The sequence below is a fragment of the Lepidochelys kempii genome, chromosome 6 (assembly GCF_965140265.1).
Source record: "Lepidochelys kempii isolate rLepKem1 chromosome 6, rLepKem1.hap2, whole genome shotgun sequence".
Lineage (NCBI taxonomy): Eukaryota > Metazoa > Chordata > Testudines > Cheloniidae > Lepidochelys > Lepidochelys kempii.
In genome coordinates this window covers 105,458,654-105,477,015 of record NC_133261.1, presented here as the reverse complement: position 1 = coordinate 105,477,015, position 18,362 = coordinate 105,458,654, and the positions used below count along the sequence as shown (strand labels likewise).

General features: G+C 38.2%; 1 protein-coding gene across 4 annotated transcripts in view; it reads right to left on the bottom strand.

The window, feature by feature from the left end:
* The window catches only part of PPP4R4 (protein phosphatase 4 regulatory subunit 4), a 119,302-nt gene that overhangs the window by 19,317 nt on the left and 81,623 nt on the right, over positions 1–18,362 (bottom strand). For all 4 annotated transcript variants that reach the window (XM_073349556.1, XM_073349559.1, XM_073349557.1 and 1 more), the window contains 7 exons: positions 16,482–16,601; positions 11,061–11,138; positions 8,975–9,058; positions 7,306–7,488; positions 4,156–4,261; positions 3,152–3,299; positions 192–336 (listed from right to left, as the gene is read on the bottom strand). In XM_073349556.1, the coding sequence (XP_073205657.1) occupies positions 192–336; positions 3,152–3,299; positions 4,156–4,261; positions 7,306–7,488; positions 8,975–9,058; positions 11,061–11,138; positions 16,482–16,601 (864 nt within the window). The remainder of the gene's footprint in view (positions 1–191; positions 337–3,151; positions 3,300–4,155; positions 4,262–7,305; positions 7,489–8,974; positions 9,059–11,060; positions 11,139–16,481; positions 16,602–18,362) is intronic.

Sequence of the window (18,362 nt, the reverse complement as noted above, 5' to 3'; positions counted from 1 at the left end):
CTTCTCTTAAATTCAGCAGAATATAATATATTTCAATCTGACATTTTCTCTGATTCCAATTGTTCAAACTGACAAAAAGAATAACAGAGTCCTTGACCTCCTATCCCAACCTCAAGAGCAAAGACATCAGTTGTCTTAATTTGCAGTGACAGCTGCAACATGACATGTTCCTTGATCAGAAAAATACTTACTCGTTTTACAATAGTCAAGACATCTTTATCTTTTTCCTGACAGAGAAGTTTTCTTATACACAACTCTAATTGCTGAAGTAAATGTTTGTCCGTGGGGACCTTCAGGGTAGATTTCACTTTTGGCAACAAATAGCAAAGCTTCATTCTGTAAGAAAAGGAATTCATATTTAACTTCTAATGCAGATAGTGAGCAAATACTTGGTTCCATTGTTTAATAAAAGCAGTAGCCAATTTGACTCCACTTCATATCTGCTTTTATTTTTCAGCCTACCTCTAAACTTGATTTTTATGAAGTCCTTTGACTAAGTAAGAATGAAAAGCAAAGCTGAAGAGTGTGAAAAGCAACACTTAAAATGTAAGTTATTTCTAGTCCCAGGGTAAAATTTTCAAAGGCACCTAAGTGACTTCAGAGGCGGAGTCCTATTTTCAAAAAAGTGACTTAGGGACAGATTTTTAAAAGTATTTAGGCACCTAAAGGTCTAGATATGTGCCTGGTGGGATTCTCAAAAAACATGCAGGTGCTGAACTCCCTTAGGTGTCTGGTTCTTTGGCATCTAGGAGTCTCATTGAAAGTCCATGAGATTTAGGCTCTTAAGAGCCTAAGTCCCTTTTGAAAATGGGACTTTAGACACTTTTCAAAATGTTACTCTTGTTCTCTGGTCTTCCAGGCTACTGCAGGAGAGGAAGTGCTCTGTATTGTGACACTGCTAGATGATTTAGTCTGAACAAACTCTCCCTGACCTGAAGATTGAGATCACAAGGAAGGGCCTACAGCGTGGAGGTAAGGCTGAGGGGGAGGAGAACCTCTAAAGAATTCAGGGTAATTCTGGATGGGATAATGAAATGTGGCTGCACTTCTGACTCCTAGCAGTTTTGCAGGTGCTCACACTGAAATGATAAAGTTGTGACTGCTTGATACAATATCACTGAACATTCAAAATTCTATAAAGTATTTAATAGGCTTTCCAGTACTGCTCTCCATAATGGCTTACTATGCTGCATGAAACTGTTAATATCTTTCTAAAATAATTAAGCTCAATTTTACACAGTAGAAAATGCCAGCAGAAACTCTTTAAAGAAAGAGTTTTATTGTAACGGAATTATATACACAAAGCTGTACCTTGTCAGCTACGAAACTAAATTTTTGAGGCCATTTTCTCAAAATAGCAAATTTAACATTTTTCAGTTTTCTTCAATGATTCTCTGATTTTGTAATATAAATTCAGTTTGATTAAAGGAATAAATATAAATACAGGAAGCAAAATGTCCTTATTTTCAAACAGATCTTCTTCAGATATAGAAAACTAATATATTTACAATCCTGAAAGCATTTTCTAGAATGTCATCAGTACAAAAATAGCATACTATATTATTACAAAATGTGGAATCTGAACCACTGTGTACGTACTGAAATATGAGAGTAGAAATATAAAAAATGCCGTTATCAGATTTGGTCAATGGGCAATCTGGTCTAGTATTCTGGCTCTGGCAATGGCCAGTGCCACATGCTTGAGAGAAAGCTAAAAAAAAACCCCAAGCAGAAAATTATGGAATACGATGTCCATAGGGGAAGTTTTTACTTAACCCCACCAGTTAGTAGCTGACTTATGCCAGTATATATGAGGTTTTAAATCACTGTTTACTTTTAGCATACTGATACAACTGTGGATGCTCTCAATGTCCATATTCACTTTTATGAATCCTGCTAAGCTTTTGGCCATGCTGATAACTTGTGACAATGGCTACGGATGCATTCTGTAAAATGCATTTCCTTTTTATCAGTGGTAAATTTGTTGCATTTCAATTCCACTGAATATCCCTTTGTTCTTTTATTAGTGGTAAGAGTAAACAGAAGATCCACTAGCTTCACTATGCCATTCTCATGCAAAAACTATGTTAAAAGAACATTAAGGTTGCAAAGTGAAATACTCTAAAGTTTGGACATCCAAAGATAAGGCTGTTTGTGCAACCTTAACTGTGCCCTTTTTTGCACATACATTAGGAGTTAGTATTTTTTCAAATTAGTTAGTGTTTTTACATGATCACCAACTGTTTCTCAAATATACAATATATCAGAATAATACAATTTTTACACAGCTCTAGGTATACATGTGTAGAACATTATACATAATGAAAAAAAATAGTATTCCCAACATTCAAAGAGAATTTATTTCACATGTTTAATATTTAGGTTTTGTTTTTATATTCCAATGGATTACAGAATGTGTCTTTTTTTTTAAGTTGTATTTCTCATCAATAAATTTTATCTGCCATTCTGCTGCCACTTAACTTTGTTAAGTCCCTCTGAGGTTCCTCACAGTCTTCTCCTCTTGATTAACTTAAATAATTTTGTGACTGGCACAAATTTCATTATTGAACTGTTCAGTTCACTTCCAGATCATTAATGAATTTATTAAACAATAAAGAGCCATGCACAGAACCTGCAGGCACCCCACAGTGAATCTTTTATGTTGAAAATTGATAATTTATTCCTATTTTTTTCTATCCTAGACATTTTCTAATTTGTGTCAATACTTTAGCCTTCATATTGTATCAACAGAGGGCTGATCCAAAGTTCAATTAATTCAGTGGGAGAGACACCCATTCATTTTAATGGGTCTTGAATTAGGCGTCGAGTTTCTTTAATAGACTTATAAAGGTCTTTGTAAAAATACAAATAAATGATATCATATGGTCCTCCTCTAACCACTATTATGTTGACATGCTCTAGTAGATTAATAGGCAAGATTTAATGTTATAAAAAACATGCTTTTGTGTCCTATCATACCAGGTTCTTCTGGATATTTTATAATCCTCTTTTTCTTTTCAACTATCACAGAAAATCTTAGCCCTGTTACTCAACTTATTTAAAGAAGCCATTTAATATTATATTAATATACACCATGAAACTATTAGGGTTAGTTTTTTCCATATAAAATTTCATACAATTGGTACAATACCTCACATTTGCTACTGGATCATGGGTAAGCTCGAGCACAGGTAGAAAGAAGTATTTACAAAAGAATGATTTGGAAAACAGTTCCATAATGAATTCACAGGTGTCTAAAAAGCGAAGTCTGTTCCAGTAACTTTTTCCTTGGCCCAGCTCTGGAAAATAAAACCCCAAAAAGGTTATCTGTAAAGTTTTAAAAATGAAATAGATCATGTCAAGGATTAGCCTGAGACTGAAAGTGATTTTAATGGTTGTGATAGGGTCAATAAACTTGTCGCAAACCCCAGCGTGTCAGCCTATCTCAAATTCACTCTCTGGTTGAAATCCTGACCCCACTGAAGACAGTGCAGTTTTGCCTCTGATTTCAATGGGGGCCAGGACATCATCCTCTGTGTTTGATTAGCCAACTGAAACATCAGAACTAACAAGTGACACAGCTGGTACATGGAACAGAAACTCGTGCATTTCACGCCACATATCAGGTGCATGAAGCTAGAGATGTGCAAATATTAAGGATCATTAATGTGGGCTTTTCATCCTTCTATGCAATTTTTGAGGAACTACAGTACAGATCAATAGGTCAAATTTGTCAGCTGCTTTTAAATTATTTAAATCCTCTATAAATTATTCATTTTTCAGAAAATGTATCATTCAGCACTCTTTAAAATGCAGCCTCTAGTGTTCTATTTTCTAAGAAAAACTGCTTTGTATAATACAACACCTTCAGCTAAAAATACTGAATTCCAGCAGTGTGGGTTTACAGGATCTTTCAGCATATGGTAAATTTCCTGCATAGACTCTTCCTGCTGAGTACTTTGCATAGCTGTGGTACATATTCACATGTCTTATCTGATGACACTGTGGACCAAACTGGTGGTCCCATATGTCTTCTGAATATTGTTTCTTCATTGATGATATGGTTACAGAGTACAATCCTAAGCACCATCTCCTTTTCATTTACCAGAATTAATTTGCTTCTCATAAAATAATCAAGAAAAAATTACTGCTTACGTTCTATCAGTTTCTGAATCACTTCATGCCTCTGTTCTTGTTTGCGATTATAGCGTAAATAAACACAGAGAGTTCGAGCAGCTGCTTTTTGGACAGGGAGAACATTCTTAAAAGAAACAGGAAATACAGTTAAACATCTAAAGGCATGTATAGGTACTTCTGGACACACTATCAACTACAAGAGAAAAATAAGACAACTCATCAGGTTCCTTCTGAAAGTGTGATATTTTGGCATGTGGTTTTATTTTCCTTTTTTTCCCCTTGCAATATATTCTACATTATTTTTTCATTCTAAGGGTAACAGATATTACACTTCAAGTTGAAATACTTTTTAATGTCTACTCAGATCAAGTATTTTTACAAATAGACTCCATTAATATTTAATTAGACCTCTTTTTTAATTCAAACAATGTCACTTTTCAGACTGATAACAGCCAAACAATAACTTATAGGCACAGCTGGTTGAAAACATTTAGTTCCATAAAATGTAGGAACAAACTCAGATGTTTAAAAAGGTCTGAATGTTTAACACTGAACCTGTATTGTGCTCTAGGCACATGTAGAACATAACTTACTGTATACTGCATTTTGATTTCAGCTTTTGTGGGTCTGCATGGCTCCTGATGTGTGTAGTATTTACAGACCTATAATTTTGGCCCATGATTAAGGCTAAGATTTGTCATGGTTATTTTTAGTAAAAGTCACGGACTGGTCACGGGCAATAAACAAAAATTCACGGAAGCCGTGACCTGTGACTTTTACTGCTGCGGCTCCACGGTTTCCCCTGCCACTGTGGTAGCTGGGAGCTGTGGGGATCCCCTCCACTTGCGGCAGCTGGAAGCTGCGTTGGGGAGGGGCGGCCCTCTGCCCAGGGCAGCTAGGAGCTGCAGGGTGACCATATTTCCCAAAGAGAAAATGGGACACCTTCCGCCACTCGCCCAAGTCGTCCCCCACCCCCTGCACGAGGCTGTCGCCCATTGCTGGAACCCTGAGGAGGGTCCCCTCAGGAGTCTGTCACCTGTCCCTGGAACCTTGCAGCCCTTCCTCCACCCCCATCACCTGTTGCTGCTGTTGGCCTGTCACTGGAACCCTGTCAAGGCCCCACTGATTGCCAGCTCCAGAGTGCTGCAGCCCTTGGGAGAATGTCATGGAGATCTCTGGAAAACTTATGAGGAGAACCTGAGGGAACTGGGATTGTTTAGTCTGCAGAAGAAAAGAATGGTGGTGGGGGGGGAGGATTTGATAGCTGATTTCAACTACCTGAAGGGGGGTTCTAAAGAGGGATGGATCTAGACTGTTCTCAGTGGTAGCAGATGACAGAACAAGGAGTAATGGTCTCAAGTTGCAGTGTGGGAGGTTTAGGTTAGGTTGGAGTTAGGAAAAACTTTTTCACTCAGCAATGCAAAGTACTAAGAGGGTGGTGAAGCACTGGAATGGGTTACCTAGGGAGTTGGTGGAATCTCCTTCCTTAGAGGTTTTCAAGGTCAGGCTTGGGATGATTTAGTTGGGGATTGGTCCTGCTTTGAGCAGGGGGTTGGACTAGATGACCTCCTGAGGTCCCTTCCAACCCTGATATTCTATGATTCTATGAAGTCAGGAATTGCATGACTTCCATGACCCCTGTGACAGAAACGTAGCCTTATCCATGATCCAACAAAGCACTTAAGCTGTTGCTTAATTCTATCCTTATTCAAGTAAAGCACTTAGGCACATGCTTAACTTTAAGACCCACAGAAAAGAGTCATGAAAAGTGATAGTTTTCTGCAGAAAATTTTGATTTTTTTTGTTAAAAAAAATTCTTAAAACCAAAACACTTTCAGCCAAAACCCAAAATATCTGGATTTGGATATGCTGCTGCAATACCTCATGGGAGCTGTAGTTCAGTTGCCCCACCTCCTCATTCTCCTCTTGGGGCTGAATTCCCCAGTCAGACTTCATCTCCCATGATACATCATGGCTTTGGGACTCCCATAAGGTACAGTCTCCGCTCACCAAGAGGGAAGACAATGGTGCGTAACGGGATATGGAGTCCAACCAGGGAGCCTGGACAGGAGAGGAGACTCACAGCATGAAGCAACTACAGCTCTCATGAAGCAACACAGTACCATACCAAATTGAAATATTTTGGTTGTTGAGTGAAAACTAAAAATATGTTTTACATTTCAGGGATTCATTTTCCATTTTCCGACAACCTCTGTTTATGGGTCAGCTTTTTATATAGTTACCAGATATTCACATTGAAGTAGGTCATGCCACTGAAAAAGTTTACCATTCATATTTTATTCATATGTGCAAAAATAATAAAGAGCTCCCACATCCTTTTCTTTTAAAAATATATTAGTTTTAACTAAAATCATTTAACTGTCATGCACATTTTCTACATTTTGTCTCATATTATTGCTAATAAGCTATATGAGGCCTGATTTACCATTGCATTACTCCACAGAAATCACTGGCATATCACTGGTGTAAAACTGGAGTAATGCAATGGTGAATTGGGCCCATCAACTTTGACCATTTATTTATATAATTTACCCACTTTCTCTCCTCTCTCTATCCCTTTTTTTGTGTTTAAGCTGCTTGGTACAGGGACTGCACTTTCTACTGTTTCTGGAAATCACTTAGCACACTATTGGTGCTACCAAAAATAAACAACAAAAAATAATGCCTTTTTACAGTACTCTTTCTCCTCGATTAATTTAACAAGGCCCCAATCCAGTCTTTCTAAAGCACAATTTATTCCATGGAATTAAATGTCACAAAAGAAAGAGTGTAATATAAAGTAAGCTAAGGGATCAAGTAAAAGATTCATTTTCCAGATGAGAAAATTTTGATTTACACAAAAACATATTGAGAATCAGCAATGGCATGGGAAGGGAAATCCAGAAAAGAATACATGACAATTTCTTGAAATGTTAATGAAGTCCAACTTTTCCTATGAAAGGTGTGGGGAGGGAAGAGGGGGGGTTCTTATGTGATAAAATTAGTGAACAATCTAATTTTGTTCTATAGAAGATAGTATAATAAATACTAATTTTAATTAAAATATATAGTACATAAAGGTATTATTTATATTGTATTAGTCATTCTAAAGCATCAGAAACAAATATGAAAACAACAGAAGAGAGATAGAGACAGCTTGGGGCTCACATTTGTCATAATGATTGTCAACATTCTGTGCAAAAAACGATAATAAATCTGATCACTTGATATGATATGAGGCAGGCATGCATATTTTTGTAATAACTTCTCATGAGTTCTCCATTTTAAAGAAGTTGCTGCTCTCTGTTCCGCAGTCGTTAGTGCCGGAATCAAGTCAGGGACAGTCAATAACTAAAAATATAAATTAAAAACATTAAAAATTTAAAATCTCAAGTCATTATGACACAGTATTAATTGAAGCCTAAAAATTATGTTAATTTAGAAATCTACAAGACTGATTTGTTCCTATTTTAAGATGATAGCCTGTGTTTGCACACGCAAAATCCATTCATCCAATCATGTTGTTATATGGGCCCCCAGCAATGGACAATCTGATCACCTCCCTACATTAATAAATTTGTACTCACAGCATGCCCGTGAGGTAGGGTAGTATCATCCCCATTTTACAGATGGGAAAACTGAGGCACTTGCCCATGATCACAGAGGGAGTAAGTTACAGAGCTGGAAGTAGAACCCAGGTCTCCCAAGTACTCATTCAGTACCCTAATCACAAGGCCATCATTCCTCCTAAAAGGATTAACTGTCTGAAGGGGCAGTTCTACATAAAGTTACGCAGATGTGCATACAAATTACTATTAGACATATGCAACTACACTTTGACTATGAAACCATAAAGATGCAATTGCACAACTTAGATGCAACTTAGCTACTATGTTTGAAAATTTGATCCCTTTTTATGCCATCATGTGCCAGCAATGTCCCTCTGCCATGTACATTGGCCAAACTGGACAGTCTCTACATAAAAAAATAAATGGACACAAATCAGACGTCAAGAATTATAACATTAAAAAACCAGTCGGAGAACACTTCAATCTCTTCGGTCACTCGATTACAGACCTAAAAGTGGTAATTCTTCAACAAAAAAACTTCAAAAACAGTCTTCAACGAGAGACTGCTGAATTGGAATTAATTTGCGAACTGGATACAATTAACTTAGGCTTGAATAAAGACTGGGAGTGGATATGTCATTACACAGAGTAAAACTATTTCCCCTTATTTCCCCTCCTACTGTTCTTGTAAACTGCTGGAAATGGCCCACCTTGATTATCACTACCAAAGGTTCCCCCCGGCCCCCCGCTGGTAATAGCTCACCTTTCCTGATCACTCTTGTTACAGTCTGTATGGTAACACCCATTGTTTCATGTTCTCTGTGTATATAAAATCTCCCCACTATATTTTCCACTGTATGCATCCAATGAAGTGAGCTGTAGCTCATGAAAGCTTATGCTCTAATAAATTTGTTAGTCTCTAAGGTGCCACTAGTACTCCTTTTCTTTTTATGGATACAGACTAATACGGCTGCTACTCAGAAACTTTGTGGTTATTTATTCAGACAGAAGGCAAGTATAAACTGAAAATGTTTGCATTGTGCAAAAGGGCCTTACATCTATATAATTATCTCTCCCTCTTGATATGTATATAAGTAAACAAACAAATACAAATGTCAGTTTGCAGATTTGTCAGAGTCAGGATCTGGTCCCATAATCCTTCTGCAAACAGACTCTCAGTGATTTCAATGAGCATTACATATGTGAAACAATTTCAGTACTAACCTCCTTCATGTTTAGAATTAGACTACAAAACACAGGTTGCTTACTTTGCTTTCTGATCCACTGTTTTCTCCTCCGGTAGTCATAAGTTCAAGAATTTCAGGAAGGTGACTTATCAGTGCATCTAATACCTATTTAAAGAAATGCTGGATTAATCATATTTATAAATTTACTTGGCCTGATTCTTCTCTTGCACAAGTTTGATGCTGGTATGTCTCTAGTGATTTCAGTGGTGTTACTACTCTTGTACACCAATATAAATGAAACGAGAATCAGGTCCCATTATTTGTCCTGATGATGTTACTAAGATCATACCCATACTACAATCAGATCTTTTAAACCAAAGTATACACAATATAAAATATTAAAATGTAAATATCTTTCTGTGTACCTCTGCAGTTTCCAGACAGTTTAGTAAGAACTTCATCAGATATGAAAGCAAATAAATATATTTTGGACAATTTTTGCCAGATAAAACTTAAAACTCTTTTTTTATCCAGCTTTAGCAAAACTGCACTTGATAGTGTATTATATTTTACTCTGGAAATGCAGACTAACATGCCATTGAAAGTTTGGGGCATTTAAAACTAGACTAGAAATAACACTATTAAACATACTGTAGGGACAAATCCTAAATTGATGACAGATGGTTTTAGAGCCTCAATTTTTGAGTGCCCAATTGAGACATCTTAAAGGGACCATAATTTTCAGAAGTGCTGAGAACCTGCTCTATGAAAATCAGGCCCTTTTAAGGTGTCTCAAGCTGGGCACCCAAAATCCATATTTATTTTTCAATATCTTGGCTCTATACAAAATAAAGTGGGCCAGATATTGGAATAATTCCACTGAAGTCAAATGAGTAGTCACATACTAAAGACAAGAGTTGAAATTCCTTCAGTATTTTACTGCATTGGGACTGAATTGCTTTTTTCTTATTTAATCGTTTGGCCATTTCAATGGAGAACCAAAAGTGTCACAACATCTTTGCAAGACGGTTAAGTATTTTACACATGGCAAAACTGAGGCAGATGAAATTTAGGTATGTAGCCCAAGGTCACACAGAAAGTCTGTGCCAGACCATGGACAAAAATCTAGGTCTCCTTTCTCTAAGTTCTGTCCCTTAATCACAACACTATTATACCTCCCATTCAGTCAGAGAAAAAACAAACAAACTTGAAACCTCTCCATAATCTATATATACTTAAAATGAATGGATTTACATGTAATTGTATAAATTAATCAATCTTGATAAGTTACAGGGGCAGTGGAATCCAAGGGGGGGGGTCTAGCACCCCTGCAATGGATATATTATTGTGATCTATGTTTCTGACCCTGCATATCCTTCTTAAGCAAGTTGTTTTGTTGTTCTGCTCAAGCCAGGTAGGGCTCCAGGGCTGCTGAGGGCAGAGGCAAGAGTGAAACCCAGAGGGGCTCAAGCGGTTGCTGCAGTGCCAAATATCGGTCTGGGGAGCAGGTAGGAAACCAGGTGATTAGGCTGGGATCAGCCACCTCTGGTGCATACCACTGGGCCCCCACTTCCCAGCCTGGAGCCAACTGCTCCACCCCAGCGAAATCCCATAGCTCTTCTCACTCCCCAGGGAAAGCACTCACCCCACTCCCACTCCTATCCTTGACACTCTACTTATCCCCCACTCTCAATGCAAAGCCTCCATCCTGATACCCCAACTTTGCCTCCTTCCCCATACAGAGTACCCACCTGGACTTCCTCTGACACTCCGACTTCCTCCTGCTCCTTGATTCTCCCCATTCTCCATGCTTAGTATGTTTAGATTTCTGTACCTATATGTATGTATCCATTCAAAGAGAGCTTCTGCCACTTCTGATAAATTATACCATGTTCAACCAAATTTTGAATACGATAAAAACAGGGGAGGGTTATTGAATTGAAATATCCCCCTATTTTCCCCTTTTATTTTCCTACAGTCATCACCTTCAAAGGCACCAAGATAAATCTGAGTCTAAAATGACTCCTTGAATCTTTATAGAATATGTGAACCAAAAGTAAAACTAATCACTTCAAACATTCATTATATTGGTTTATTGTATTGTTGGTAAGCATTAATGTAAACTAAATTAATGTAACCAACAAATAAAAAAGAGCAAATATATTACCTCCAATGAATCATCCTGTAGTAGTGTTACCAGTTCTTTATGTATTACATACACACCAGAATCTAAAAGCTTAGCAACCTAAAAAATGACAGTAAGGCAAACAAACAAAAACACACTTTAGTTTCATGGAAATACGACAGTTAAAATAGCTGCATTTACTTTTCAGCATGGTTTGACTAGTAATATGAAAGTATGGATGCTGAACAAATCTCTAATATCCACAAATTGCACTTTAAAATTGTTGAGGTTATGTACTTTCCTGCTATTAGCATATAACATTGCTTTTATAACAGCATGCAAAATGAACACCAGAGCTGTTGCATAACTATTAAACATGCCATTGAGACTGGGTTAACAAGAGATTCCTTTTCTAATGTTTATATTCCAAAGGTGGGGTTGTTGTTTTTTGTTTTGTTTTGTTTTAAAAAGAAGACCTGCAAATACTTAGAGAAACATTCAGGGCTTTTAAAACAGCCTGCTGCATGCTCCAGTAACAGAGGTAACAGAGTCAGACAGCAGAATTGAAGAAATAAAGGTTGGTTTGGCGTCAGCTATAGGCCCTAAGCCTCCGTAATCTTTGCAATTTGAGGTTCTCACTTCATAAACTCCAAGGCTGCTGGCATTTTTGATTAGATTTCACAAGTCACATTTAAAGTTCTGCAGTAAGCCTGATGTCAATGTTAAAACAATCAGTAACATATGGCAGCAAATAAGAGAAAAGTGTCAAGGAATCTGACTTCTCAGCCATGTGGGGTAAATCATAGCTTCCTTTTGAGGTAATACTTGATACTCTTTAATCATTTTCTTTGTATCACTTAGCTCATGCTAACAATCTGTTTACCTCCAGCTAAGAGGAAGGATATAATTTCTTTTAGGAAATGGCTACAAAGCATATTAAATCAAAAATATATCCAACTAGAGATGAGCATCATAAATTACTGATATCGGTGTGACATTTGGATGACTAATTACACTGATGACATAGTAACACATTAACATACCCTAACTGTGCACAGCATTTCAAGTGTAATCTCACGAGTCCCTTTTACAGGGATAAAATAATTTTCTTTTATTTATTCAAATATCAGTTTAAAGGTGTCTGGAGGCAGACACACTAAGTATCGGATTTTGCAGAATTATACGCTAGTTATACAATTTCCACTACTAGCTTCAATTAGCTCCTTCTACGGCAATGTTGTGCAGAGGTTAAAGCAGGGAACTGGGAGTCAAGATACACTGGTTTTATTTCTAATTCTACTACAAATTCACCGTAAAACCTTCAACAAACTGTTTAATCTCAGCCTCATTCTCCCCTGTCTATAAATTGGGGATAATAAGAGTGAGTCCTGAGTTGCTCTGAGGCTTACAGTAAAGCTCTGCAATCCTTGGATGAAAGCCACCATCTGAAGAGTATGGATTATTACTAAATTGAGGAAGGGGATTTTACATTCATTTGTGCAATTCATTCCATTTAAAAATCATTAATACCTACACAACCACACCATCTAATATATTTAATAAAACAGGATAGCGCAGCTTATAGAAAACCAAGCAGTTAATTATAATATACATACTTGTTACATTTCTATAACTTTCTAACTCTGTTAATATTAACATTCAGTCAATGTTTTGCCTAGACCTGGTGTTTACAATGTCTTCCCCACACTGCCAACTAAGCCCCAAATCCTACAGTCCTAGAGAAGGATTGCAGAATCAGATCAAATGCAGCATATTCTTTTCTCACATTCTCTAAGAACATAAGAACATAAGAATTGTCATACTGGGTCAGACCAAAGGTCCATCCAGCCCAGTACCCTGTCTACTGACAGTGGCCAATGCCAGGTGCCCCAGAGGGAGTGAACCTAATAGGTAATGATCAAGTGATCTCTTTCCTGCCACCTATCTTCACCCTCTGACAAACAGAGGCTAGGGACACCATTCCTTACCCATCCTGGCTAATAGCCATTAATGGACTTAACCGCCATGAATTTATCCAGTTCTCTTTTAAACACTGTTATAGTCCTAGCCTTCAGAACTGCCTCCAACAAGGAGTTCCACAGGTTGACTGTGCGCTGAGTGAAGAAGAACTTCCTTTTATTTGTTTTAAACCTGCCGCCCATTAATTTCATTTGGTGGCCCTTAGTTCTTATATTATGGGAACAAGTAAATAACTTTTCCTTATTCACTTTCTCCACACCACTCATGATTTTATATACCTCTATCATATCCCCCCCTTAGTCTCCTCTTTTCCAAGCTGAAAAGTCCTAACCTCTTTAATCTCTCCTCCTATGGGACCCGTTCCAAACCCCTAATCATTTTAGTTGCCCTTTTCTGAACTTTTTCTAATGCCAGTATATCTTTTTTGAGATGAGGGGACCACATCTGTATGCAGTATTCAAGATATGGGCATATCATGGATTTATATAAGGGCAATAAGATAGTATCTGTCTTATTCTCTATCCCTTTTTTAATGATTCCTAACATACCGTTTGCTTTTTTGACTGCTGCTGCACACTGCATGGACATCTTGAGAGAACTATCCTCGACGACTCCAAGATCTTTCTCCTGATTAGTTGTAGCTAAATTAGCCCCCATCATATTGTATGTATAGTTGGGGTTATTTTTTCCAAAGTGCATTACTTTACATTTATCCACATTAAATTTCATTTGCCATTTTGTTGCCCAATCACTTAGTTTTGTGAGATCTTTTTGAAGTTTTTCACAGTCTGCTTTGGTCATAGAATCATAGAATATCAGGATTGGAAGGGACCTCAGGAGGTCATCTAGTCCAACCCCCTGCTCAAAGCAGGACCAGTCCCCAATTAAATCATCCCAGCCAGGGCTCTGTCAAGCCTGACCTTAAAAACTTCTAAGGAAGGAGATTCTACCACCTCCCTAGGTAACGCATCTTGAGCAGTTTAGTATTGTCTGCAAACTTTGCCACCTCACTGTTTACCCCTTTCTCCAGATCATTTATGAATAAGTTGAATAGGACTTATCCTAGGACTGACCCTTAAAGAACACCACTAGTTACCCCTCTCCATTCTGGAAATTTACCATTTATTCCTATCCTTTGTTCCCTGTCTTTTAACCAGTTCTCAATCCATGAAAGGATCTTCCCTCTTATCCCATGACAACTTAATTTACGTAAGAGCCTTTGATGAGGGACCTTGTCAAAGGCTTTCTGGAAATCTGAGTATACTATGTCCCTGGATCCCCCTTGTCCACATGTTTGTTGACCCCCTCAAAGAACTCGAATAGATTAGTCAGACATGATCTCCCTTTACAGAAACCATGTTAACTTTTGCGCAACAATTTATGTTCTTCTATGTGTCTGACAATTTTATTCTTTACTATTGTTTCAACTAATTTGCCCAGTACTGACGTTAAGACTTACGGTCTGTAATTGCCAGGATCACCTCTAGAGCCCTTCTTAAATATTGGCGTTACATTAGCTATTCTCCAGTCATTGGGTACAGTAGCTGATTTAAAGGACAGGTTACAAACCATAGCTAATAGCTCCGCAATTTTACATTTGAGTTCTTTCAAAACTTTTGGGTGAATGCCATCTGGTCCCGGTGACTTGTTACTGTTAAATTTCTCAATTAATTCCAAAACCTTCTCTAGTGACACTTCAATCTGTAACAATTCCTCAGATTTGTCACCTAAAAGAGACGTCTCAGGTTTGGGAATCTCCCTAACATCCTCAGCCGTGAAGACTGAAGCAAATAATTAATTTAGTTTCTCTGCGATGACTTTATCATCTTTAAGTGCTCCTTTTGTATCTCGATCATCCAGGAGCCCCACTGGTTGTTTAGCAGGCTTCCTGCTTCTGATGTACTTAAAAAACATTTTGTTATTACCTTTTGAGTTTTTGGCTAGCTGTTCTTCAAACTCCTTTTTGGCTTTTCTTATTACATTTTTACATTTAATTTAGCAGTGTTTATGCTCCTTTCTATTTACCTCACTAGGATCTGACTTCCACTTTTTAAAAGATGCCTTTTTATCTCTCACTGCTTCTTTTACATGGTTGTTAAGCCAGGGTGGCTCTTTTTTAGTTCTTTTACTGTGTTTTTTAATTTGGGGTATACATTTAAGTTGAGCCTGTATTATGGTGTCTTTGAGAAGCATCCATGCAGCTTGCAGGGATTTCACTCTAGTCACTGTACCTTTTAATTTCTCAAAAAGAAAAGAAGTACTTGTGGCACCTTAGAGACTAACCAATTTATTTGAGCATGAGCTTTCGTGAGCTACAGCTCACTTCATCGGATGCATACCGTGGAAACTGCAGCAGACTTTATATACACACAGAGAATATGAAACAATACCTCCTCCCACCCCACTGTCCTGCTGGTAATAGCTTATCTAAAGTGATCATCAGGTTGGGCCATTTCCAGCACTGTGGTGGAAATGGCCCAACCTGATGATCACTTTAGATAAGCTATTACCAGCAGGACAGTGGGGTGGGAGGAGGTATTGTTTCATATTCTCTGTGTGTATATAAAGTCTGCTGCAGTTTCCACAGCATGCATCCGATGAAGTGAGCTGTAGCTCACGAAAGCTCATGCTCAAATAAATTGGTTAGTCTCTAAGGTGCCACAAGTACTCCTTTTCTTTTTGCGAATACAGACTAACACGGCTGTTACTCTGAAACCTTTTAATTTCTGTTTAACTAACCTCCTCATTTTTGCATCATTCCCCTTTCTGAAATTAAATGCCACAGTGTTGGGCTGTTGAGGTGTTCTTCCCACCACAGGAATGTTAAATGTTATTATATTATGATCACTATTTCCAAGCGGTCCTGTTATAGTTACCTCTTGGACCAGATCCTGTGCTCCACTCAGGACTAGATCGAGAGTTGCCTCTCCCCTTGTGGGTTCCTGTACAAGCTGCTCTCACTCATGTCTCCCTCAAATTCCATCCTTCTTGCCTTTTTTAAAATCTACTCTCCCCCCACTGGTTTGGGATGTGTGTGTGGGGGGGGGGGGGGCAGAATTCTTTCCCTTAATCCCAATTATTTCTCCCAAGTCCTGTCCTCTGGCCCTTTGTCTCCAAAATCTTGGACCATACTGTTTATTTATTTATTTCCTGTCCTGGAGTTTTTTCTATCTGCTGTCCTCCTAATCCACTAAGCCGAAACTTCCCACACCAAAGTCAATGATAACTTCCTTCTAGTTAAATTTCCAGTCCCTTAAAATATATTTTAAAACATGTGTAGTGGATATAATTCTATATAAGAAGACTTTCAATAAATTGAAGAATTTTAGCAAATTTTCCAAAGCTTTCTCACTGAGGCACTGCGTAGTTAAAATATAACAAATGTCAATTTAAGCAGACAAATATAAAAACCACATAAAATATTAAAAAGCAAAACAAAGCAAAAAAACCTGAAGTATTAACAAAGAAACTTTCTGGACTTACTTCATACAAGCCAATAGCCATAGTGTATCTGACTGGCACTTCAGGGTCATGACAAAGACAGAAAAATGTAGAGTATAGTTCCAAATGGAAGTTTTTTGGATCCACAAAAGCAATCATGGCCTGTGGACAAATAAGATGGAATCTTTAATCCAAATGTACACATACAGGGCCAAAATGTTTGGGATTCCAGCTACTGGACGGACCACCTCTTCCCCTGTGTGACACCACTGCTGCTGTAATCAGCAGGACACTTGAGCTAATACACACTGACTTAAAAATGGGGGAGCTGGTGATAGGACATTTTCTTTGACTGGTCCTCAACTCTGGAACTCTCTCCTACCCCTATGGTCTGACACAGTTTGGATCAGCTAACTTCTGGACATGCTGCAAGGCTTTTTCTGAAGAGAGAGATTGAGAAACACAGAATAATTTGCACAGGAACCTATTATTTCATGATGAGTTAGCTAATGGGCAATTTATATTCTGAGAGATTGGGTCAGTTCCAGGAGGACAGGAAAAAGTCTTGGCATTGTGGATACGGATCCTTTAGTTTTACATATTTTAAATTAGTCTCTAAACAACTAAAACCTTCAATTGGAGCTTTTAAATACAAATAAATAAAATACATTTTTAGCCAGCAACAAAGCCAATTTCTGAAATTTTGGCTACCATTGTTTATGCACAAAACATGCATTTGCTCAAGTAAACCAGTAGATATCTAATTATGTATTTTGTGTGTATTTTAAGCCAACTTAAAAAAACATGGCTGAAAGGTTGCCTATAAAGAAATTTTCCTTTAAATATAAAGGATACCTGTATACATTCAAAATAGAAGACGGATTAATCGAAACAATAGTTTTAGGCATAAAAGCCTCATTTCTATATATGTGAAAAGACCTTTTATTTAGCAAATACATAAGGGTTCATAAATTAGATGCATATCTAACTCATTCGGAGCTAAATCCTGTGCCCCTTGTGTATGTTGGAGATCACCGATGACAGGAATCTCTTGGTCAAAACTCACCACTGGTTTTCTGTGATTTGGTGATGAGGATCCTTCCTCATAACTAAGGCTATGATTATGTCACGTAAGCAGGGATGGCCTTACCATAAGGCGAACTGAGGCGGCCGCCTCAGGTGCCAGACTGTGGGGGGCGCCACTAGGACCCAGAGTGTAGAAAATTATGTCTGCTGCTGGGTGCATATGTATTCTCTCTGCTCTAGATGCACAGAGATGGTGGAGTGCTATGCTGGAGAAAGGAGGGCACAAGAGACATAACAGGCAGATAGGAGAAAAGGTGAGAGGGAATAACAGAAAGCAGCAGGAGCTGCAGGGAGAGAGAGGAGGAGGAGCTTCTTATGTACCTCTCTAGCACCTACAGGACTGATTAACACCAGCTTCGCAGGGAGCTTCCTGTTTCCTGCTGCTTCCCTGAACCCACTTGAGGAGAACAAGCAGTCACCTGAAGTAGTAGGAGCCAGTTAGGCCCTTAAGACGTTGATATCTTCCCTCACTCAGGCCCTCCTACCAGCCTGCTTATTTATCCCCTTCAATAGAGAGTTGAGAGTCACTACAGCTGGCACAGAACAGCAGTCATGAGTGAAAGAAGAAAACAGCCCTCTGAGGCAGTATTCAGAAAATGAAAGAAAGCAAAGGAAGTTTTTCTATCTAAGCAGGAAGGAGCTCTCCTGAGATACATAGACACAAATGTTCACAGTGAGCCTTCCGGCCCCAGTGACGATGTGAGTGGTGAGGAGATGCCTGATCTTCCAGTTAGTCAGAGTGCAGGTGACCTGGCAGCTACTGCAGCATCCGTATTTCCATCTCAAATGGATGTAACCATGCACATTCCTGAAGAAAAGTGTAGATCAGAGAAGAGT